At 38.0% G+C, this 23,486-nt stretch overlaps 2 protein-coding genes and 1 non-coding gene across 3 annotated transcripts; 2 read left to right on the top strand and 1 right to left on the bottom strand.

Annotated features, from left to right (window-relative positions):
- The first annotated feature begins 1,727 nt into the window (after window positions 1-1,727).
- LOC113724277 (protein FAR1-RELATED SEQUENCE 5-like) lies at window positions 1,728-4,263 on the top strand. Its single transcript, XM_027247196.1, has 4 exons — window positions 1,728-1,992; window positions 2,229-3,679; window positions 3,812-3,888; window positions 4,002-4,263. Exons 1-4 carry the CDS (start codon window positions 1,728-1,730, stop codon window positions 4,261-4,263), a joined length of 2,055 nt encoding a protein of 684 aa, XP_027102997.1.
- A 15,612-nt stretch (window positions 4,264-19,875) lies between these two features.
- LOC113724276 (uncharacterized) lies at window positions 19,876-21,015 on the bottom strand. Its single transcript, XM_027247195.2, has 2 exons — window positions 20,352-21,015; window positions 19,876-20,243 (listed from the first exon to the last, which is right to left on the bottom strand). The coding sequence occupies exons 1-2, from the start codon at window positions 21,013-21,015 to the stop codon at window positions 19,876-19,878; spliced, it is 1,032 nt and encodes a 343-aa protein (XP_027102996.2).
- Window positions 20,738-20,844, top strand: LOC113728284 (small nucleolar RNA R71). Its single transcript, XR_003458013.2, has one exon. It is a non-coding gene; the product is annotated as a small nucleolar RNA R71 (small nucleolar RNA).
- Window positions 21,016-23,486: the final 2,471 nt, after the last annotated feature.

Here is a 23,486-nt window from a genome sequence, read left to right as displayed (position 1 = left end):
AGTGTAGGGTGGGAGGTCAAGGGTTCAACCCTTGCCTCCCATCAAAAAGTGCCACTTAATATGGCTTTGCTTAAAATCCATATGGGTGCTGTGCACCCGTATAGTCCGATGGTGGTTTAGTTCCCGTCGGTTCCCCGTGATCCTGTTGGGTCACCTCCCCTAGATTAGGACTAGGAGTAGGTGTAGATGTAGATGATGACAAGTGACAAAAAAAAAAAAAAAGGAAGGAACCATGTGAAGGACCAGAAGAAGAAGACTTATTTCGTCGGTTATTTCGGTAGTCCGAGGAATAATAATGTGATGTGAAAATTGGCTAGCATCATATGAGGTATAAAGCATTTATTTGGCAAGAGAATGAATGAGGAATATTAATCTGTACAATTACTTTTACCAACCAATATAGGTGAAAATTAATGGCTAAGGTAATAAATCAAGTTGGATGGATCCGTATGAAATACTTGTAAAAAGAGCAAACAACTGAGCAAAAGTCTTGTGAATAGTGGAGAGGCCGGGAGGAAAAAAACGCAAATAGATAGAGGTGAAGAAGCAGCTGGTACGTGGATAAGGTAATATGTTTTGTAACAATGGTCAATTAGTGGATATAGTTTTGAAATATTCTTTTTGTAATCGAGGGAAAAAATTGAAATGTGGAATAAATTTGCTTATACAGTATTGTTGTTTGAATATATGTTGTACTTTTGTATATGAATGGTAACTCTCTTCATAATCATAAAATATGATGTAATTAGTTTAGTATATGACATAAAATGGGTAAGAGCAATTTAAAATATTTGTTAATATTGTTTTCTAAATTATGAACAATAGAGTGATAGAATTGTGAGCATAGAAAAAAATAAGAAATATTGTTTTTAGATTCATTGTGTAGTTGTAGAAAGTAGAAAGAAAGAAACTGGTTTGTAGAGGCAAAATATTGTATAAGGTAAATATTCGATGAATTGAACACGATTATTTAATGAATATTTGTATGGGTTGGATAAGAAAATGCTAAATGCAATTAAAATATTTAATAAAATTAGGCACAAATGTACTGATTTATGTGGAAAACCTCAGGGAATATTGTAGTTGGATTGCTCGAATTGATTATGGACCCACTAAGGATTAAGTGAAATGTTGGGATCATTAGCGAATTTCTGCTAGAATACAAATTTTGAAGATCAAATATAATTTTGTACATGTTGTAATTGAAGAATTAGAATAGAATTGTAAGTAAAGTTTGTCGTTATATTGGTCCATACCGAAAGTTATTGATTGATATTGCTTGGTTCAATTGAAAATTGAGTACCGGCCTGATTTGTAGGCAAAAATAATATGACATTGTGAAAAATATTGTCGTCATAGAAAAGACAATTAGTACACATTAATTGAGTGAACAATAAACATAGTGAAGAAAATGTAAAGTTGGATACATAACTGAAAAGAAGTTAGAAAAAATAAATAAATTGACATAAGAGTAGATAATTTAAATATTTTGGAAGAAATTTCAAACTAGATAATATAAAATTAGGTAGTAGTAGTACAATTATATGGATTACAAAAAATAAATTATATATGTATATGCAAACTTAGATAAATTTAGATTAATTTAATTGTGTAAAATGACATAAGAGCATAAAATTTCAACAAAGATAATATAAAATTAGATATTCGTAGTAAAATTTGGATAAATTAATTGTAGATAATTATATTGTGTTGATTGATAGTCGCAGATGGATCGGGAGAAAGGAAAAAATGCAGTAATAAATTTGAATGAAGAGGACGAGAATTGTGAGCCATTTAGCTCAAGTGAAGAAGAATTCATTTCCTCGGAAAAAATAGAAAAAAATTATCCTGTTGATGATATGGATGAAGAAGTGATGAATATGGTATTTGACAGTGAGGAAGATGCATATGAGTTCTACAATTTGTATGGCAAGCTCACTGGTTTTGGCATTAAGAGGCAGATGTTAAAATTAGTCAAGATGGAACTGTACGGTATAGAAAATTCGCATGTTCTAGGGAAGGAAAAAGGCACGAGAGATATTACAATCTAGCACAGAGGATTAGGCAGCCCAGGCAAGAGACAAGGACAGGATGTCTTGCATGTCTACGCATCAAACATGACAAAGCATCTGAAAAATATGTGGTGACGAATTTCGTGAAAGATCACAATCACAAAATGGCTTCCAAATCAAGCATTCCATATCTATGGTCTCATCGGCACGTAACAGATGCCGATTATGCTCAAGTACGAACAATGAAAATGGCAGGGGTGAAAACAAGTCAGGTTATGAAATTTTTTGCAATGCAGTGTGGTGGATATGGTAATGTTGGATTTGGGCTAAAAGACCTATATAACCGTGTCGATGAAGAAAGGAGAGTCTTGATTGAGGCTGGGGATGCAAAAAATGCAATTGCATATTTCAATGGGAGGAAGGCCAGTGACAAATCATTCATCTTTGAATATGATGTGGACGAAGAATCAAGGTTGAAGACCCTTTTTTGGGCAGATTATGAGTCCCAATTGGATTATAAATGTTTTGGTGATGTTCTAATATTTGATTCGACTTATAATGTCAACGAGTATCATAAGCCACTCGTTGTATTTTCTGGAGTGAACAATTATTATAATACTGTTGTATTCGGTATAGCCTTGGTATCGGGCGAGAGTGTTGAAGAATATGAGTGGCTCCTTCACACATTAACCAAAGCTATGGGAGGACGAAAGCTAAAGGCCGTGATAACAGATGGGGACAAAGCAATGAGGAGGGCAATAAATAATGTGCTCCCAGATGCTCGAAATAGATTATGCTTTTGGCATTTGATGAAAAATGCAAACGCTAAAGCCAAATCAAATGTATTCAAGTCAATGTTCGGTAGGATGATGAAAAAGGCGTACCCCATTGGTGACTTGGAGGAAGAGTGGTTTGCTGTTGTGGGTAAATGTGGACTCCGCCAAAATAAATGGGTGGAAAAGATTTTCGAAATGAGGTTGCTATGGGCTGAATCGTTGCTTCATGATACTTTTTTTGCTGGAATGCGAAGCACTCAAAGGTGCAAACAAATGAATGCTTTTCTTAAACGGTATTTGAAGAAGAACATGCGATTTTATGAGTCAGTCATAATCCATGAGTTGGCTCTTACTCACTTGAGGCATACTGGGGCCAAGGCAGTTCATGAGACAGAAGATACAACAGTGGTTTTGGCAACTGAATTACAAAAGTTGGAGAAGCATGCATCCGAAGTGTATACTCAAAATGTTTTCTTTCGGGTAAAGAAGCACCTTAACAGACAAGGCCTATATGATTGTTATGAACGGAAAGAAACTTGGAATGGCTGCATATTTTTTCTCAAAAAGTATGCCGATGACAGAACATGGACCGTAGAGTTCAATCGAAGGACCCTATCATTAAAGTGCTCGTGCAAGAAAATGGAATGGAAAGGGTTACCATGCGCACACATGTTCCGTGTAATGCTGATGGAAAACATGCAATCAATACCAAAATCCTGCATTTTAAAAAGATGGACATGCGAGGCCAGAGAGGAGGCGGATAATGAAGTTCTTGAAGAGAGGCAGGAGATATATGCTGAGTTGGTTCAAACTGCAAGATTTGGAACGTTGACATCAATTTGCAAGGAAATGTGTTTCTTTGCATCCCATATGGATGATGGATTTGCTCGTGTACGAGATATTATTATAAAGGAGACTAATAATTGGAGGAGAGCTTGAGTGGAGCGTGGATTTGATTGTGGTACTAAAGGAAGGTTAGCTGTGGATCCAAAAGAATCACGCTTAAGCCAATATTGTGTGAAGGACCCCAAGAGGACAAGAGCTAAAGGTGACCGGGTTCATACCAATAAAAACAAAGCTGCTAAGTGTGGAAACTGTGGGTTAGTTATCGTAAATAATAAATTAGATTATACATTTGCAATAACTGAAAATCATAAAATGGATTATCATTGCATTTGTTGTACTTTCATTAATTTTATTGGTATGATCACAGGTTGTGCGATGGCCACAACAAAAGGACATGTCCTCGTAACTTGCTTAGTTATGATGCATGTGGTATTTCTGGAAGCCAAGCAATTCATTATAGCAACCCAAGATCAAGGACTATGGGTGACTCAAGATTCCAGTTCGGTGCATCTTCATCTGGTGATTTTCAAGGAGTTCAACATCCACTCCTAAGTCCCTCAGGAATGTTAAATAGAGTTGACAGAGATGGAAGCAGTAGTCAAAAATTGATCATAGTCAATCTCACATGATGCAGAGTCCTTGGAATGAATGGAATGGAACAGGATCATACACAATTGCAGGTGTTAATGAAACATGCTTAGTGGACCGAAATAGCTATTCCGCTTCTTTTTGGAAAAGTTAATCGACAGGCTATACTGTGATAAGAAGCATTGGATTTTTCTTGGTGGGCCCACTGACTAACCGACGTGATTTTATTTTCTACTCCCGCCTGTTTTATTTTCTCCACGCCACTTTATGTTGATTATTTTGAATACCAAATTCAAAATTTCACTGTGATAGGAAGCATTGGGTCTTTCTTGGTGGGCCAACTGACTAACCGACGTGAATCTATTTAATACTCCCACCTGCTTTATTTTTAACTCCTGCGTGTTTTATTTTCTACACGCCACTTTATGTTTACAATTTTGAATACCAAATTCAAAATTTTCATAATATGAAATTGACGCGCGTGGTAGAAAAATCAAAAGACACCAATTCAAGTTTTTGTAGCCAAATAAAAGGCCAACTACCATATTTCAAGTGGCCATTTCGATAGCTGACATAGTAAACAGCATGTCTTCAGCTTCTTCTCACCTTCGCCATGGCTATGAAGTTGAATGGCCCCAACGATTGTCTTCGTGTGGAAGGGTTTGTGACATCAAGATTGTTGAGAAGTCAGAGAAAAATCTAGGGAGATATTACTATGCTTGCCCAAAGGAATCGGTAAACTATTTATTCTACTTGGGTTCTTGGTGTGTAGTATATGATTAACTCCGACCCTTGCATATCATTAACTTGTTGTTTAATTTTTCCGAGCAAAAATGTCTTGGATTTAGAGGGTGGTGCGATGTGTATGCAACAGCTATAAAAAACTCAAACAGGCAATCTATCTCGGGAAATGAAGGCGAGAGTTCGACGGCTAACCGCATGTCCCCTAAGAGCACCAACGACCACCAAGGTGCAGAGACAGACATCGAGCGTGTGAGTATGGATGTTGCTAGGTTGAAGGTAGACATGGCGCACATATTGAATGCTATGTGGAAGGTCAAAGCAGGAGTTATTTTGTCGTTGACCATTGCATTCATTCTTCTATTGAAGCTGTAGGCCAGTACTATTTGTTTATCTATTAAAGCGGTAGAACTATCCAATCTATTTTGCTTCTGTTCTATTTATTTAGTGTGTCAGTACGCCGGTGAATGGAAGTTATTACGGGATAACAGACAAATTTTTTTTTTGTTGCCTTCATCTCTATTTGAAGACAATGGTGCAACTTTAATTCTAAGCTTTAATTTGAAGACAATGGTGCAGCTTTAATTCTAAGCTTATCACGTTCTCTTATGCAAGAGTTATCCACGTGACTTTGTGTTGATGCGATTGCTTTCTGGCTACAAATTCTAGACAAAGGGGACCACCACTTTGAGGAGGCCAAGAAATAATAAATGGCTTTGGTGGGTATTCTTCAACCACCAGAAACAACTTCAGGAGATGAAGAATACTCTTCGCCAAGAGTTTTCGCCAAGAACATGTTCGCCAATAACAAGCTGCAGCCCGAGGAGTAAGATGGTTCGTAAAAATTCTGGAACCGAGGAGTAAGAAGGTTCGTAAAAATTCTGGAATGGAAAGTTTTTGTTTAACTTCAAATTTTTTTTTAAAATTCTTAAGCTAATGGAAAGTTTTTTTTTAAAAAAAGATGTCAACTCTCTTTCATTTCTCAACTCTCCTTAAGTTCTTGAATCTGTTTTAGGAGCTTTGGTACTGGAAATCATTATCCCTGTTTTTATGAGATTTTATATAATCTATTACATTTGAAGTTATTTCTTTAAACGGTTGAAGTTATTGTTTAATGAATATAATTTTTTAGTTAAACTTTCAAGGTTGTTGTTTAATAAACTGATTTCTTTAAATTGTCAAAGTTGTTCTTTAGTAAATCTTGAATGTTTTTTTGAGCAATCTGATGTGATGAGATATCAGCTGAGGGTTCGTTGCTGGGAGTATCGTCAGCTTCCCTCCATTGTCCGGGTCACCAGGCCTACTCGACCCATAAATTGCTATTTTTCACCTACAACAGAGAAATAGCAATGATTTCACCTACAATGGAGGTTACAGAGGAGGCGGAGGTGGTGGGTGCTTCAAGTGTGATAGGTTCTTTGATTTCATTGTCTATGTTTTGTATTTTACTTTTTTTTTATTTGGGGGTTGGCTTAAGGTTTTTAAAGGCTTTGATCTGGTGAACTACACGGTACTAAATGCGAATATTATTTTGTGGTGGGTTATTTTTGTGGTGGCCTAGAATGCACGAGTCCCTCTTAGTAGGTGCCTTTTCTCCCTTGTAGGCACCATCTCACCCAATTGGGTGTTCTTCTCGAAGAACCCAAACTTCACAAAGTCAAAAATCTTAATTTCGCTCCTTCCCTTTTCTCCTACATTCCTTTCACTAACCGTCTGGATCCACAGCTAAGAAGATCTGACAACCACACATAAGGTGTTTGGGGGACTATGAGAGAGCAGGTACACTATTCAATTATCCCATAAGGTGTTTTTTGTTGTAATCAAGATGATTATTTAAATACATGCACTTCTGTATTCCATTTCCACCAGCACATATCAAGAAAATTCTGATATAGAAAGTGCAAAGGCATTATTTTTGTTGAATATTAGGAAGTGATCGGTTCTCTTGTACGCTGAAATTTCTTATCTGCCAATCTGTTGGCTCCTTAGCCTTGGGTAGTCCTTTTTTCTGTTTTGCTTCAATGTGTGAATGAGGGGAAATTTATGCATAAACAAAGACTAACAGCATCTGCGATTATGTCGTGGAATTTGGGCAGACTCTTTTCAAGGGTCAAAGATACATTTATATGTTTTGTTCAGATTCCTGGTTTACATTTGAAAAAAGTGCTCTCCTGCTGCTCTATTCTTCCATCACTAAGCTGAGAAATAACAAGTGAAACGCTTCCTGGAGAAGGTGATGGGTTTTGGTTTCAAAGCTGTTAAACTGGTCTTTTTTCTATGACTATTCTGGAGGAGGTTGTCAACATGCACTTCAGGTGTATGGTTGAGAAGATCAAATTGGAAAGGGTGGAGGATCCTCGGGACTTTAGCTGTGTTATTTGACATCCTACAACTGAGGAAAGAGTTTCAGAATTGCTCTTTTTCTTTTGTTAGATTGTGAAAATGGCAATGTAGTGGCCCATTCTTTGGCAAGATTTGCCTTAAACTTAGTTGCTGATATAGATTGGAGATTTTCCTTTCCTAGCTGGCTGCTTCAGTTACCCAACATTGATGTAGGAGAAGTTGCTCCAAGTGATGTAAACATTTTACCATTTTTTTGGAAATCTGTTATCGTTTGGAATTAGATGTAGCGGCTCCGGATAGTCTAGTCTTCAACTCTTGATGAATGAATATGATATATGCTACTGGCTCTGTTTTGCAATTTGGTTGTTTTGCCACTTACGCCTGATGTTTGTTTATTTTCGGCTTTAGCTCAGTGCTGTAAGTTTTCCTACCTTTGACAACGATTCATAGATTGATTATTTGCCCGCATTATTCGATATTACTGTACTATAGATCCTCTATGATTTGTATGGATAACACACGGATCTCTACTAATGGAGGTCGAAATGACGAAATCTCTTCAACAAGGCCCGATCTCTGCTTGCTCTTTAATCAAATTAGTACGGCTGTTGGGTTTCAATGCTCTTTAATCAAATTTTTTCTAATGAACAGATCCCATGAGTTGTTCAAAGTTGACGGATGCTTCAAAGGCCTGTGCAAATTTTCAATAGAAAAATAAAGCGCATATCCTAGAGCCTGGAGTGGTTAACTCCAATTAACCAATCTCCTGTAAAAAAATTAATAAATCCAAGTTTGACTTGTCAAAGCAATTCCTAAACAAGAATATATCACTGTCACGGAAGAATTTATAATTATTACTATTGACTGGTGAGAAACAATGAACCAATTCATGGCAATAAGGCCTTGGATATATAAACATTTGGGACAGTCTAAAGGCTATTTCTGCCAGGCTAAGATGACCACAAAAATTTCCAACAAAAAAGCTACAAAAGAATGTGGAGACCTTCAGCTCTGTCTAACTGTCTCAAAACAATGGGAGGGTCTTCAGCTACTTCTGCCAGGCTGAGATACCAAAAAATATTTTCAACAAAAAACCTACAAAGGAATGGGAAGACCTTCAGCTCCTTGTTCAAGTACACTTGTTCATTGTTCATAGGTTTATGTCCCATGTTTCAATTCCCAACATGCCCAGTACTCTTAGGCCACGTCCTTTAAACTGGTTTCCATCATCCAAGAACAATCTAACAGCTACCTTCTTACGCTCTACAACAGAATCAAACTGCAACAGCAATAGCCAATAATGAAACTGGTGAGTATGAATGCATTCTTTGGTCTAAGAATGTTAGTGCATAATTTGCTATTAAAGCGAGATTTTAATACCTGTAATTGCAAATTCGGACCTAAGAATTGACACTTTTCCATGAAATTGAGTATATATATCCCACAATCACATCTATAAATGAATTAAGCATGAAATTTTTTTGTACAATCAATCATTGAATTGCATTAATTTTTTTTACAAACTGCAATAATATTATCACGGGCTCCTAAGGGATATTACTCACAAGTTGGGCTGACGCAGACACCAATCGGGTGCATCAATAATGAAATCTGTGAAAATTCTATGAGTTTTCCTCCCATCCATTCCAACAAACAAAGCTATTTGAAGTCTACCCCACTGTGGCCAATTATCAATTTATCAAATGATAGTACATAGAATTGAAATTTTGACAACAAACGGTCTATTGATCATACTCAAAATACTTACTAGTTTTTTCGCCATTGCCAACCGTAGGTTGTTCTCCAACTCTTTTTTAGCTGGCAATGAGTCGAGAAGAAGTACAGTTCCAGACGTCAAATCAGCTACGATTAATAGCCAATGAACCCTTTCCCAATTGAAGGGGATGTATATCCTTTCACACTCGTCAATAGGCCCCCCAAATCGATCTCCCGTCAAAAAAGCTCTATACAGCACATCATCACACTTGTTGAAATCCAGAGCTACAACCTGCCGTTAGAGGATGTTCCAATTCATAAGTACGAGTTTAGCTTATCATTTCATTTCCCATTTCAAAGTACATTCAGAGACTAACCGCAAAATCAACTAGCAGATACCACACAGGATAGTGTGTCTCGACTATATCTTTCCTTACTTTTCGTGTTAGCATTGACACGTAACAAGAAATCACCTGACATGAATCAACTTCGACTTAGGCCAACCATTTCCATTCACATAAATGTGGATTTGAAATTACATAAATTAAAAATTAGCATATTAAGCTCATAATTGGTTGACTTCACCTCAGAACTTAACCATCCTTCAGGAAGCAATGTTTGCATGGCCTCTCTAGATGCCGCGTGAGACAAAATATGAACGATTATAGAGCTGCAATTCAAAGGGAATAGCATTCTTACCATCCATTATTTCACCAAAAATCTTCAAATATGTATACATGATAATTTGTATAGCAATAGCGAGAGTTTCTCACCTACGGGGCATCGAGTCATCAACAATGTAATCAAATATCCTATTTATTCTTTCAGAATTTTCTTGTGACGACTCCGACGTCTGTTTTATCTACCAATCACCAGTATGTTTTATATCTAAGGTCACATCATTGGAAACCAAGGTAAAAAAATATAAAAAAGTGCAAAAACCATGAATGGAATATGTATTATCACATTTGCCTGGTTATGTGCTTTCTTCCCATGCTTCCTCCTCTTCCCAACCATGGTCCCAATTTTAAAGGGATTTAGTCTTTGCTCCTTTAGTTCATTCCTATCTCTCTTTCCTTTACATTTTTCTGTCATAACTACATTATTACAGCTTGACATAGATGCAGCTATTGCAACTACTGTGTTGGCGCGAATGTCATCCCTCCTTTTAGTAGACTTTGGTTCCCATTTTGCTGGCCTTATCAATGGTAGAGATTATGGTGTAGAGATGATGGCAGAAATTGCGGGAAAGATTATGGCAAAAATCATGCCCATGATTTGTTCATTAATTGTGTATATATAGTTACCTAGAATAGAATATCAGTAATTAGGACATTAGCTGTAATTAGCTGTAATTAGCTATGTATAGATGACTACCTAAAATAGATTGTACAGAAATTCTTATTTAAGGGAAATGATCATGAAGTAAAAGGCATTCAACCAATTTACTCAAAAAATGTCATGGTACCAGAGCTAGTCTCTTGAATCCATAGCTGAATATTTGAATCATTTGGTTAGTTTTCTAGGTTGATTAATTTCTAATCAACATTTTGGCTTTGAGATTTTTTTTTTGGTCAATCAATTTTGTGATTTCAAAATTGCATTGAATTTTTTTTCTCATTTTTTAAGAATGTCTATTGAGAATTCTTTTGGAAGCTCCCCTACAGAGACTTCGGCTATCAAATTTACAGGAAAGAATTATGCGGCCTGGGAATTTCAATTCAGAATGTTTTTGAAAGGAAAGGAGCTTTGGGGTCACATTGATGGGACTTCTCCTGCTCCCGAAAATGAGAAAGAACTTGGTCAATGGGAGGCAAAGGATGCTAGAATTATTTCTTGAATTTTAGCCTCCATTGAAGCCCATATGGTGAACAATTTGCATTCATTTGGTACAGCTAGAGAGATATGGGGTTATCTGCAGCACATATATCATCAAAATAATACTGCAAGACGATTTCAGCTTGAACACGAGATTAGTACCTTCAGTCAAGGTAATCTCTCTATTGAGCAATATTATTCTGGCTTTCTTAATTTATGGAGCGAATATTCTGGTCTTATTTACTCTAAGGTACCTAAGGAGGCCTTAGGCAGCCTTCAACAGGTCCATGAAGTTAGTATGCGTGATCAATTTTTGATGAAACTGAGATCAGAATTTGAGATTACTCGGGGTGGATTGCTGAATAGAAATCCGGTTCCTTCTTTGGATGTTTGTCTTGGTGAATTATTACGGGAAGAACAGCGATTGGCTACACAATCTGTTCTAAGTGCATCTGGAGGGACATCAGAAGTTGTCAATGTTGCTTATGCTGCACAAGGGAGGAATAAAGGAAAGGGATCAATACAGTGCTATAGCTGCAAGGAACTTGGACATATTGCTCGCAACTGTGGTAAGAAATTTTGTAATTACTGTAAACAGAATGGACATATTATCAAGGACTGTCCTACATGACCAGAAAACAGGCTAGCTCAAGCTTTTCACGCTGCAGTTCCAGATCCTACTGTTATTGGTCCTACACTTACAACCACAAGCACCAATCAGGCTGTTATTACTCCAGAAATGGTCCAACAGATGATTCTCACAACATTTTCTGCCCTTGGGCTTCAGGGCCAAGGTAAGACAATCTCTTCTACTTGGTTTGTTGATTCTGGAGCATCCAATCATATGACCGGCTCTACTGATTCGTTACAGAATTTGCGGCAGTATACTGGTAGACAAAATATACAGATTACTAATGGTAGTAATCTTCCAATTACAGCCATTGGTGATCTTGGACATTCTTTTCGTCATGTTTTTTTCGCTCCTAAGTTGTCTACTAGTTTGATTTCTGTTGGTCAGTTGGTGGATGATAACTGTACTGTCAACTTCTCTCGTGATGGTTGTCGTGTGCAGGATCAGATGTCGGGGAAGGTGATCGCAAGGGGGCCTAAAGTGGGAAGATTATTTCCGTTGCAATTTACTATTCCTAAACCTTTATCTTTAGCCTCTATGATTGTTGACAATAAGGCTGACGTTTGGCATAGGCGATTAGGTCATCCAAATAATGTGATATTATCTAATTTGATGAAACGTGGTCTTCTTGAGAAAAAAGATCAGTGTTCTACTCATGCATTGTCTCTTAATTGTTCTGCTTGTAAGTTAGAAAAGAGCAAAACTTTACCTTTTCCTACTTATGGTAGTCGTGCTAATGCATGTTTTGAGATAATACACAGTGATGTTTGGGGCATTACTCCTGTCATTTCACATGCGCATTATCGATATTTTGTGACGTTCATTGATGACTATAGTCGGTTCACATGGATATATTTTTTGCGCACCAAAGCTGAGGTATTTACTGTTTTTCAAACTTTTGTGGCTTATATTGAGACACAATTTTCCACGACTATTAAGATTTTCCGATCTGATAATGGTGGCGAATATGTGTTACATAACTTTCAAGCCTTCTTGCAACATAAAGGCATTCTCTCTCAGTGATCATGTCCTTATACGCCCCAACAGAATGGGGTGGCTGAGCGTAAAAACCGTCACTTGTTGGATATTGTTCGAACATTACTCTTACAGTCTACAGTGCCGTCTAAATTTTGGGTTGAAGCTTTGACAACTGCAGTCTATTTGATTAATCGTCTGCCTTCTCAACAATTGGGTTTTGACTCTCCTTATTCTCGCCTTTTTGGTGTCCATCCTGATTATCACATGTTACACCTATTTGGTTGTGTTTGTTTTGTTCACTTGCCACCTCATGAGCGTCACAAGCTTACAGCCCAATCAGTTCGGTGTGCTTTTATGGGTTATATCACCACTCAGAAAGGATTTTTATGCTATGATGCTGTTGCTAATCGTTTCCACATTTCTAGAAATGTAATTTTCTTTGAGCATAAGTACTATTTTTAGCAGCATGTTTTACCTTCCAAGCGTGTCCTTCTTCCTAGCTTTGATGATATCTCGCCACCAATTGTGCGTTTTAAACCCGGCATTGTCTATCAACGACGCAGGGCTCCATCATCTTCAATCCTTCCCGACCCTGAACCAATGCCTGCTCCAGTGGTTCTTCGAAGATCTTCTCGTATCCGTCAACCTCCTGCGAGGTATGGCTTCTCTGCTACTTTAGCTAATACTGCCGTTCCTACCTCTTATTCTCAAGCAACTAAGCATGCATGTTGGGTAAAAGCTATGCAAGAAGAACTTCATGCTCTCCAGGAGAATCATACTTGGGATATTGTTCCATGTCCTAGTGGTGTTAAGCCTATTGGTTGTAAGTGGATCTATTCCATTAAGCTACGGTCTGATGGCTCCCTTGATCGATATAATGCGAGGTTGATGGCCCTTGGTAATAAACAAGAATACGGAATAAATTATGAGGAGACATTTGCACCCATTGCAAAGATGACAACAGTGCGCTTTGTTCTAGCTATTGCTGCTTCTAAGGGCTGGTCATTGCGACAAATGGATGTTAAGAATGCCTTTTTGCATGGGGATCTTAAAGAAGAAATTTATATGACTCCACCATCAGGGTTATTTTCTACACCTTCATTTGATGTTTGTAAGTTGAAACGATCACTCTATGGTTTGAAACAGGCTCCACGTGCTTGGTTTGATAAGTTTCGTTCTACGCTTATTAATTTCTCATTTGTCCAAAGTCAGTATGACTCCTCTTTGTTTCTTTGCAAGACATCTCAAGGAATTGTCCTGCTTCTGGTATATGTTGATGATATTGTCATTACAGGGACTGCTATTGACTTGATTTCTAAGCTTCAAGACCACCTTCAGACTTCTTTTCATATGAAGGACTTGGGTCCTTTACACTATTTTTTAGGTCTTGATGTGAGTTCCACCTCAGCTGGTATCTTCTTACACCAGCATAAATACATTCAAGAGTTAATTGCTTTGGCTGGCCTTCAAGATGGTCGTTCAGTTGATACTCCCTTGGAGGTGAATGTTAAATATCGTCATGATGAGGGTGATTTTCTATCTGATCCTTCTTTCTATAGACAGCTGGTAGGCAGCCTCAATTATCTGACTATTACTCGGCCTGATATTTCTTTTGCTGTTCAACAAGTCAGTCAATTTATGCAAGCCCCTAGGCACCTTCATCTCGCTGCTGTTCGTCGCATTGTTCGTTATTTGCAAGGCACTTCTGCCCGAGGTCTTTTCTTTCAAGTCGACTCTCCTATTCGTCTAGTTGCATACAGTGATGCTGATTGGGCTAGCTGTTCTGATACTAGACGTTCCATTACCGGTTGGTGCATGTTTATTGGTAACTCTCTCATTTTTTGAAAAAGCAAGAAGCAAGATCGGGTGTCTAAGTCTTCTACTGAGTCTGAGTATCGAGCCATGTCCTCTGCATGTTCTGAAATTGTTTGGCTTCGTGGATTGTTGGGTGAACTTGGGTTTCCTCAAATTGAGCCTACTCCGCTCTATGCAGATAACACTAGTGCTATTCAAATTGCTGCTAACCCAGTATTTCATGAGCGTACCAAGCACATTGAAGTAGATTGTCACTCTATTCGTGAAGCATATGATGCTCATGTCATCTCTCTTCCGCATATCACCACTGCTCTCCAAACTGCTGATGTGTTTACTAAGGCTCTTTCCAAACCTAGACATCACTTTCTTGTTGACAAATTGATGCTAGCTGATCACCCAGCATCAATTTGAGGGGGGATATCAATGGTAGAGATTATGGTGTAGAGATGATGGCAGAAATTGTGGGAAAGATTATGGCAAAAATCATGCCCATGATTTGTTCATTAATTGTGTATATATAGTTACCTAGAATAGAATATCAGTAATTAGGACATTAGCTGTAATTAGCTATGTATAGATGACTACCTAAAATAGATTGTACAGAAATTCTTATTTAAGGGAAATGATCATGAAATAAAAGGCATTCAGCCAATTTACTCAAAAATTGTCAGGCCTCACCTCCGGGATCCTCCGAGGTAGTGATAACATATCATCTACATTATAAATTTTCTCACATACTGTATCACAACCTTTTCCTAACTTTGGTGGTGTTATTGGGTTATGATAATTAGTTTCTAGGTATCAACTATTATTCTCAATCTCCTTGGCTGCCATCTTTCCTTCCTGCATTCGGTCATTGGATTCCCAAACTTTTTGTGGCGTTATTGGATTCCTCATACAAGTCCTTTTTTAGGCCATCTTCTTGCCAATCCCACTTTCCATTTCATCTACTACATCTCTATTAATCGAACACCCTTTACGTTCATTTATTACAGCAACAATAGTCAATGGGATCCTGTGATTCGTGTTTATCTGATAGGTGCCGAACCTGTGCAATAATAATTGCTAAAAAGTCTTAATTACCACCACAATTAATTATAGAACAAATCCAAGTACTGGAGCAAGAACCCTAGGTGTGCAATAGGTTACTTGATTCACCCTATTCCCGAAGAGTTTGTTTGATTCGATATACCAGATTTATCTATAAAAATATTAATTTTGCGTACAATGGCAAGTAGGGTCGATTCCACAGGGAGCGGGTAGGAAATTATTTCTTTCCAAATCAATAGAATGAAATCGGAGGATAATTAATGGGATGAAAATAAAAATGAAATAAATAAAATTCAAGAGCTAACTCAAACAAGTACAATTTCCTAAAAATAGCAATTAATAAAATTCTACCCAAAGGATCAACTACTCAGGCACGGTCCAATTAAATGATCATCGATGCAAAGATATTTCATCTATTCATCACTAGGTTAGTTATAGTTATCAACAAATTCTGACAACCAGTTCTTTCTTACTTTTTCGATAGTCAAGGTACGACCATTGACTGCTTCTCTAACCAGATAACAATCATAGGTACGACCGTAGGAATTTAATTACCCAATTACATTGAAACTAGAAGAGCCCAACCCTAACTAATAAACAGGCTAAGAGGATTTATTTAAGTTAGATCTTACGTTTCCCCAACATAAAACCAATTATGGTGGTTGTCACTAGATATCAACTAAACGAACAATTACGGATTCAATTTAGTTAATGTGACAGTAGGCTATTAAATTAAATCAAATACCCAACCGTTGATATTCAATTAATAAAATACCCATGAACAATTAATTCAGAAAACGCACAAATAGCAGCAAATTGGAAGAAATAATGAAGATTCGATTAGATCTCACAGATATTATGGACCGCGCCTTCGCGTCAACCTTTGGGTAGAGGAGAAAATTAGCTGCTCCTCATCATGTCAATTTCGCGTGATTTGATTAATATCATCCATACAATTGTCCAGAAATTAATTGTCAAGGAATTGGGGAAGGTGAATTAATCGAAAGAATAACAAAGGGAAACCTGGTTTCGTCTTCGTATTGGAGCCGCAATTACAAAGTAAAAGACTATTCTAATTGCTGCCGAAAAGAAAAAGGGAAAAAGCATTTGACGGTGAAAAGAAACAAAAGCTAGCCTAATTGATTGCTACCTAAAAGAAAAGCAAACGTTTGACAGATCTGGCAAAAGAAAACTAAAACTAAGGTATTGATATCACGTGAATCTAGCTTCTTCTTATTTGTAGTGCCGCCAGTAGTAGAAGTCCACCCGCAGCTGATTCAATTTATCCCACAAAAGCTAACCCTTTTGGAGTTTTAATCCTATGCATCTGGTCCACGTGGACTCAACCTTCTAATTGCCCACTTTAGCTGCTACCAAACCCGCGGGTCTGACTTTTGGATGAGCCTCCTCAGTTTCTGGTGTGGGCACGCCATAAAATAAAGAATCTTTTAGAAATTTGGCTCGTGAAAGCATTTTTTACACCAATCACCTATAATTTACACACAAATATCAAATATGAGTAAAATCTCAATTCTTAGCACCATGAGTAGCCATAATTAGGACAAAATAATGGTGCAAAGTGTGCAAAATAACCGCTCTATCAAATCCCCCCACATCTAAACAGTGCTTGTCCTCAAGCATTTCGGAACTCAGAAACACAATCAAGAAAACAAAGGTCATATAGTAATTTATATTAACATAGGCATCCCGCAACCCTGACAAGGTCGTCGAAATGAGAATGTACTGGACAGTCAATTTAACTACAGAATGTGCTCAGTAATACTCATCAATTTTAAGAGAATGTATAACCACTGGGAACACTCAAATCAACATCACAGAATGACATTACCATAGGTTTGCACATTTATCAAATCTCTACCACTCAAAAGTGAACCAGATACACTAATCAAAGGGACTTACATAGGGTTGTAATGGGGTTTAGGCAAAAGGTGGGATAAATGGTACAGATAGGGTCTAATGTATCAAGAAAATGCCCGATATTCACTTCACAACCACAAAGCTTTACCAGGGAATTTCACAAGCAAGCATTTCCATTTGCTATACCCACTGTGCAAGGGATGAATTTTACTTCTCTCTTTTTTTTTCTTCTTTTTTTTTTGAAAAGCAACCTTTGCAAGGCGTGGGCACGCCTTGTGAGCCAGAGTTGGCTGTTCACCATTTTGCTAACAATGTCTCCCTTTTTTTTCCTTTGCTTTGCTTCCGATCCCAGATGCACAGAAACAACACCATACAGCATCAAATCTGCCAACCAACACTTGCTACCATTGATTCCCTCGCCTTGAATAAGCCATGAATTTCAGACATCTCTTAACAACACAAGGAAGTCTAAAAAGTTCTCGGGGTTTCAAACATGGTTGGCAAACAGAAAGATGGATAAAAGCTCAAATTGATTCACTATTGAGAGATAAGATGAGGGCGTGGTTTGTAGATAGCTAAAGAAGGTTAAATCCTAAATGCCCTTATCATTTCAAACGCATCCAGTTCAACAAAATGTAGTCTCGACATGTATAAAATAGCAAATTCTAGAATGCCAATACCATGTGTAATACCCATTCAATCAAACAAAAATAGAGCAAATAAGAATAATATGCTCATATAGGGCTCAAAAACTCTCAGAAGTTTCAAGAATGGATAAAGTCCAGCATATTCAACATCTAACAACACTGTCAAGGGAAAACAAAATACATAGCTAGTATATCTAATCACACACTCATGCACTATGATTGTATAATTCATCATAGCAAACAAAAAGTCAACTAACTACCCTTTGTTTTTTTTTCTTCTTCTTTTCTGATTGTTCCCATTTTTTCTCTTTTTTTTTTTGAATGAAGGAAAATAATGGAAGTAGAAAGAAACAATAGCAACCATCCCCCCCCACACCTAAAACCTACATTGTCCTCAATGTAGCAAAGACAAATAAAGTGCAAGGACAAAGGGAGCGAAACTTCCCTGACTATTGAGATGGCACAGCGGGACCCTAAGGAGGGGGAGGATGTGGCGGTTGGAATCCAGTATGAGCAAAGAAAGCTGCCTAACTCTCTATTTGAATACGTGCGAAAACCTTCAGCGCTGCAAAACTGGGGTTCGCTAGACTTCACGCACAGGGAGAGTGAAGCAAAAGGGGAGGAGAAGACCAGGGGAAACTAAGACAAAAGAAATTGAAAAGACCAAACAAAACAATAAAGGAAACAAAGTAGAAAAGTGGGATTAGAGAGGATCCTGGTCCCGTTTGACTTTCGTTGACGCAAAGGTTGGAAGGCGTGGGCACGCCTTGGAGGTTATAGTCTTCTAACCATCGCGTCTCAATAATGTCTAAGAGATTCCCTTCCAAGGCGTGGGCACGCCTTGAAACTGATAGTCCCCCAACTTGCACAGTGCATCTGGCGTACCCCTGTAAGGCGTGGGCATGTCCTGTAAACCTTAGTCTTCTGTTAATCACAACAAAAATCGTTAAAATAGAAAAATAGAACTGAAAAATCACAAAGTACGAAAAATGATAACAACTAATATTGTAGTCCTTGGGTTGCCTTCCAAGTAGCGCATTTTTTTAATGTCTTTGGCTAGACATAGCACCACTCTTTAGTCTGGATGTAATTGAATTTTCCTTGTAATCGGTGGCCCTCCTCCGGGATCCACATGGCCATTGAGTGCAACTTTTTTCCTAAATTTTCTCTCCATTTTCACCTCATGAATTGCTTTCATCCTATGGTACTTGTTCGCAGCAACTTTGAATTTACCCCTACAAGCAAACTCAGAAAATTCTTGCACAGGGGAATTAGTGGTATAAATAGCAAATACAGAATGAGAATTAATAGGATGTTTCGTTGTATCAAAAATATTAAAGTGGACTATTTTTCCATAAAATTTCATCGTAAGAGTACCCTTCTAACATCAATTTTAGTTTGGGCAATACTCAAGAATGGCCTTCCTAATATAATGGGTGATGGATTTGAGGCACTTCTATCATCCATGTAAAGCACATAAAAATCAGCAGGAAAAATTAATCTATCTACTTGCACTAAAACATCCTCAACTATCCCATCCGGATAAGCACATGTACGATCAGCCAATTGAATTATTACCCCCGTTTCTTTTAAAGGTCCTAAATTTAGGGAATCATAGATTGACTTAGACATCACATTAATAGAAGCCCCTAAATCTATCATGGCATTCTTGATACTAGAATGACCAAACTTATAGGGAATAGTAAATAAACCTGGATCCCCGCATTTGGGTGGGAGTTTCTTTTGAAGTACAGTTGATACATTTTCTTCTACCATCACTTTCTCATCACCTCTTAGCTTTCTTTTGTTAACGCACAAGTCTTTCAAGAACTTTGCATACTTGGGTACCTGCTTGTTCGCGTCCAATCGGGGGATGCTTACTTGAACTTTGCGGAACACATCCAGGATTTTTTTTCCTTTTCTGCCCTCTCTGTCTTTTTCAACCTGCAAGGAAAAGGAGATAGATTAGATTTAATAGGGATCGAAGGAATAGATGTTACCTTAGGCTCTTCGCGAATACGCCATTCCTCTTCAATTCACTTTTCTATCGCCTCCTCACTTTTGCTTTTCGAATTTACCAATTTAAGTCCCTCCACCTCTTTGCCACTCCTTAGTGTCATGGTGCTTACATTTCTGGGATTGGTCTCGGGTTGTGATGGCAGTTTCTCATAAACGTGGGACTCCAAGCGATTAATAGCAGTTGCCATTTGACTCATTCGAGTCTCCATGTCTTTCATACTTGCTCTGGTGTCCTGCTGAAACTGCGTAGTATTCGTGACAAGAGCCCTAGTCTCCTGCTGGAGCTGAGTGGTAGTCGTGACCAAACTCTTGACAATTTCCTCCAAGGAACTTCCTGAGTTAGATGATAAAGGTTGTGGCTTTGGTTGCCATAGTTGCTGAAATCCTGGTGGACGATTGGAGAATGAATTATGTGGCCTATTACCATAGCTGAAGTTGGGGTGATCCCTCCAATCCGGATTGTACGTGTTGGAGTATGGGTCATACTACCTACGAGGCACGGACACATCTCCAACCATGTTCACTTGTTCAACTTCATCCTCTTGCAACAAAGGGCATGAGTCAGTGGGATGGCTCACATTTGTGTAAATTCCAAAGGCATTTGCTTGATGCATGTTTCCCATAGGTAATTGTTGTACAAAAGATGTCAGCTCCGATATCTGCTGTTGAATGAACGACGTCTCTACCTCATTGACTCTACGGGTATGGTTATTCTCACGGAAGCTAAACTGTTGAGAATTCTCTGCCATCGATTCAATGAGTAACCATGCTTCCCTTGGTGTCTTGTTTGCCAATGCTCCCCCACTCGCAGCATCAATGATCCTCCTATCGGACGCCTGGAGTCCCTCGTAGAAATATTGGATCAATAGTTGTTCACTAATTTGATACTGTGGGCATCTAGTGCATAACTTATTGAACCTCTCCCAATAGTCATATAAGAATTCTCCAGGATACTGCTTAATGCTGCATATCTCTTTTCTTAGACTTACAGTCCGGGATGCAAGGAAGAATTTTTCCAAAAATTTCTTCTTAAGTTGGGCCCATGTTGTGATACTACCTGCGGGTAGGTAGTATAACCAATCCTTCGTTGCATCCTTGAGGGAAAAAGGGAATGCCCTGAGTTTGATCTGCTCCTCAGTAATTCCTGGAGGTTTCATACTAGAGCATACCACATCGAACTCTTGGATGTGTTTATGGGGCTGTTCACCTGAGAGGCCATGGAAGGTGGGTAGGAGGTGAATTAATCCCGACTTCAATTCGAATGAGATATTTTCAGCCAAAGTTGGGAATGTGATGCACAAAGGCTGCTAGGGCAATTCTAGAGCAGTCAATTCCCCTAGTGTTCTCGCATTTGCCATAGGGATGTCCTCTTGGCCTTGGTCACTTGAACTATCACCACTTGAATCTGTTAATTCAATCTCAGGATCAAGTCCCTGAGATGTAATAGTAGATTGCTCCTCCCTGAGCTGTCTGGTTTCTTTCCTAGTTCGGCGTGAAGTCTTTTATACTTCTGGATCGAAAATCAATTCACCTGTACGAGAAGAACGAGGCATAAACTAAAAAAATGCCAGACAAATCCAAATAAAACAACTTAGAAAGAAACAAAATTAACCAAAACACCGTTCCCCGGCAATGGCGCCAAAAATTGACGGGTGCCGAATCTGTACAATAATAATTACTAAAAAGTTCTAATTACCACCACAATTAATTATAGAACAAATCCAAGTACTGGAGCAAGGACCCTAGGTGTGCAATGGATTACTTGATTCACCATGTTCCCGAAAAGTTTGTTTGATCCGAATACCAGATTTGTCTATAAAAATATTAATTTTGCGTACAATGGTAAGTAGGGTCGATTCCACAGGGAGCGGGTAGAAAATTATTTCTTTCCAAGTCAATAGAATGAAATCGGGGGATAATTAATGGGATGAAAATAAAAATGAAATAAATAAAATTCAAGAGCTAACTCAAACAAGTACAATTTCTTAAAAATAGCAATTAATAAAATTCTACCCAAAGGATCAACTACTCAAGCACGGTCCAATTAAATCATCATCGATGCAAAGATATTTCATCCATTCATCACTAAGTTGTTTATAGTTATCAACAAGCTCTGATAACCAGTTCTTCCTTACTTTTTCGACAGTCAAGGTACGACCATTGACTGCTTCTCTAACCAGATAACAACCCTAAGTACGACCGTAGGAATTTAATTACCCAATTACATTAAAACTAGAAGAACCCAACCCTAACTAATAAACACGCTAAGAGGATTTATTTAAGTTAGATCTTACGTTTCCCCAACATAAAGCCAATTATGGTGGTTGTCACTAGATATCAACTAAACGAACAATTACGGATTCAATTTAGTTAATGTGACAGTAGGCTATTAAATTAAATCAAATACCCAACCGTTGATATTCAATTAATAAAATACCCATCAACAATTAATTCAGAAAACGCACAAATAGCAGCAAATTGGAAGAAATAATGAAGATTCGATTAGATCTCACAGATATTATGGACCGCGCCTTCGCGTCAACCTTTGGGTAGAGGAGAAAATTAGCCGCTCCTCATCATGTCAAGCTCGCATGATTTGATTAATATTATCCACACAATTGCCCAGAAATTAATTGTCGAGGAATTGGGGAAGGTGAATTAATCGAAAAAATAACAAAGGGAAACCTGGCTTCGTCTTCGTATTGGAGCTGCAATTATAAAGCAAAAGGCTATTCTAATTGCTGCCGAAGAGAAAAAGGGAAAAAGCGTATGACGGTGAAAAGAAACAAAAGCTAGCCTAATTGATTGCTACCTAATAGAAAAGCAAACGTCTGACAGATCTGGCAAAAAAAAACTAAAACTAAGGTATTGATATCACGTGAATCTGGCTTCTTCTTATTTGTAGCGCCGCTAGTAGTAGAAGTCCACCCACATCTGATTCAATTTATCCCACAAAAGCTAACCCTTTTGGAGTTTTAATCCTATGCGTCTGGTCCACGTGGACCCAGCCTTCTAATTGCCCACTTTAGCTGCTACCAAGCCTGTGGGTCCAGCTTTTGGGTGAGTCTCTTTAGTTTCTGGCGTGGGCACGCCATAAAATAAAGAGTTTTCTGAAAATTTGCCTTGTGAAAGCACTTTTTACACCAATCACCTATAATTTACACACAAATATCAAATATGAGTAAAATCCCAATTTTTAGCACCATGAGTAGCCATAATTAGGACAAAATAATAGTGCAAAGTGTGCAAAATAACCGCTCTATCATTATCTTCGTCTCTAGCCTAAATATCTTCGCTTCCAATTCCTCTTGCTGGCCTCCTAATTTCATCATAGCCATCTGCACACCTCGCAATGCGTCAGCTGTTAATTGGTCTGCACAACCTTTTTCAGTTTTTTCTTCATCATATAACTTTCGGTCAACTACTCTCTCAGCCACTATAACATCAACCTACAATAACAAGCCAATTTTAGGAAACTTAATCGACATAAGTATATGATCATTGCATTTATTTTTTACGAAATCCTACCTCATTGCCATCAAATAATCCAGCACCTTGGAGTTCTATTATTCTGAATTTCAAATCAGTTTCAACCCAATACCAGATTCGTGGCATTGGCCTCATGCTC

This window comes from Coffea arabica, chromosome 2c, assembly GCF_036785885.1.
Source record: "Coffea arabica cultivar ET-39 chromosome 2c, Coffea Arabica ET-39 HiFi, whole genome shotgun sequence".
NCBI lineage: Eukaryota > Viridiplantae > Streptophyta > Magnoliopsida > Gentianales > Rubiaceae > Coffea > Coffea arabica.
Note: the sequence above shows the minus strand (reverse complement) of the source record. Positions and strands in the feature narration are given on the sequence as shown.